We start from the raw sequence: 2114 nt of genomic DNA, 5'->3' as shown, positions 1-2114 counted from the left end.
GCTGAGAGCTGTGCTGAAGATGAGGCAAAAACTCAGCACACAAATCCCAACTCAAATAAAGTTTAGCAAAGTTCCCTCTCAGGAAGAGAATTAATTTTGAAGGGAATTCCAACAAAAATACACAGGATAGACTTAAAGACTTGCTCCAGCTATTCAAGTCTTCTTTCAACAGTCCACGATCCCCAGAGTGAAGAAATGTCCAATCTGGCACTGCCTTTTTCTTCCCAGGCAGGTGTTAATGCTGTATAAATACCTGTACCCAAAGGCACCAAATGTCCAACAGCAGCTCCATCAGGCACTTCCTCCTGCTGGCATTGGCAGACACGCGGCAGCTGCAGCTCCTGCACTTCTGCCTCTTGCTGGGCATCTCCCTGGCTGCCCTCCTGGGCAACGGCCTCATAATCAGCGCCGTAGCCTGCGGCCACCACCTGCACACGCCCATGTTCTTCTTCCTGCTCAACCTGGCCCTCAGTGACCTGGGCTCCATCTGCACCACTGTCCCCAAAGCCATGCACAATTCCCTCTGGGACACCAGGACCATCTCCTACTCCGGATGTGCTGCACAGCTCTTTTTCTTTCTATTCTTCAATTCAGCAGAGTATTTTCTCTTGACCGTCATGTGCTATGACCGCTACGTGTCCATCTGCAAACCCCTGCACTACGGGACCCTCCTGGGCAGCAGAGCTTGTGCCCACATGGCAGCAGCTGCCTGGGCCAGTGCCTTTCTCAATGCTCTGCTGCACACAGCCAATACATTTTCCCTGCCCCTGTGCCATGGCAATGCCCTGGGCCAGTTCTTCTGTGAAATCCCACAGCTCCTCAAGCTCTCCTGCTCAAAATCCTTCCTCAGGAAACTTGGAGTTTCTGTTTTCACTACCTTCTTAGCATTTGGTTGTTTTGTGTTCATTGTTTTCTCCTATGTGCAGATCTTCAGGGCCGTACTGAGGATCCCCTCTGAGCAGGGACGGCACAAAGCCTTTTCCACCTGCCTCCCTCACCTCACCGTGATCTCCCTGTTTGTCAGCACCTCATTTTTTGCCTACCTGAAGCCCCCCTCCATCTCCTCCCCATCCCTGGATCTGGCAGTGTCAGTTCTGTACTCGGTGGTGCCTCCAGCCCTGAATCCCCTCATCTACAGCCTGAGAAATCAGAAGCTCAAGGATGCCCTGAGGAAAATGATGACTAGCTGCTTTTGAGAAGCAGAACATTGCCTGTTTTCTTTTGCATAGCTTTTGGAATGGAACTCATGACAGGCCCAACAGGCCTTCCTGGGTCTTTGGTAGGGGTCAGTGGGGTTTTTAGTCATAATGTTGTACTTGATGAAGTTATTTAATCACCATCTAATTCACTGTCTTTCTCTTGAATTTGACCCACAAGCTCTGTAAACCAGGGATTGGGCTATCACTACATTTGAAGAAAAGACACTTCCTTGCAGTGCGTGTTTCATCTGGAATTCCAACTCTGTGCCCTGTGTGAAGTTAGGGGGAAGAAGGGGAAAAGAGTCCCAGCAGAGCAGCACGGCCAGGGAGCAGCAGGGATTGGTCCTTTCGGAGCTGCTCTGCCCAACTGCACCCTGTCCTTGCCAGCCCTGCTGTGGCTGTAAGGCCGGAGTGCTCTGGCAGCTTGGTCACTCTCCTGCTGCGTGTCCCTGCTGTGGCCACAGGCAGGGCCAGGCCATGGGCACTGCTGGGACACAGCTGGGCTCCAGCACAGCAGCTCCAGCAGCAAAGGGCATCTCCTGAGGGCAGGGCAGGGAGGCTTTGCTCCCCTCCAGAGCTGCTGTCAGCAATATGCTCCAGGAATGCCCTGGCACAGCAGAGCCCAGTGCCTGGGGCAGGGGGGGAGTGTGCAGGGGGGGCTCACAGCAGTGTCCTGGCACAGCCAGAGCTCCTGGCATGGACCTGAGACAGCAGCAGAGCAGGGCCTGGGCTGTGTCTTTGTTCTGGGGCAGCCTGGGAAGGTGCCCCAGAGCAATTGTCCCACACCAGCCCCTGCAACCACCATTGCCAGCACTGGCCTCTCCCCACCTGCAGGAGGTTCTTTGTCCCTGCATGGAGGGACACCAAGTGACCAGGCCAGCAGGCCATGTTTGCTCTGCGCTGAGGAAATCTCAG

At 54.2% G+C, this 2114-nt stretch overlaps 1 protein-coding gene across 1 annotated transcript; it reads left to right on the top strand.

The window, feature by feature from the left end:
• Positions 1-272: 272 nt before the first annotated feature.
• LOC141726657 (olfactory receptor 14J1-like) lies at positions 273-1196 on the top strand. Its single transcript, XM_074531618.1, has one exon. The coding sequence runs from the start codon at positions 273-275 to the stop codon at positions 1194-1196; it is 924 nt and encodes a 307-aa protein (XP_074387719.1).
• The last annotated feature ends 918 nt before the right edge of the window (positions 1197-2114 follow it).

Source organism: Zonotrichia albicollis, chromosome 37 (genome assembly GCF_047830755.1).
Source record: "Zonotrichia albicollis isolate bZonAlb1 chromosome 37, bZonAlb1.hap1, whole genome shotgun sequence".
NCBI classification, from domain to species: domain Eukaryota; kingdom Metazoa; phylum Chordata; class Aves; order Passeriformes; family Passerellidae; genus Zonotrichia; species Zonotrichia albicollis.
This window is presented reverse-complemented; position numbering and strand designations above follow the sequence as displayed.

What these genes read in the sequence shown, in the direction of transcription:
- LOC141726657 (XM_074531618.1), top strand. Translation starts at nt 273, where the DNA reads ATGTCCAACAGCAGCTCCATCAGGCACTTCCTCCTGCTGGCATTGGCA.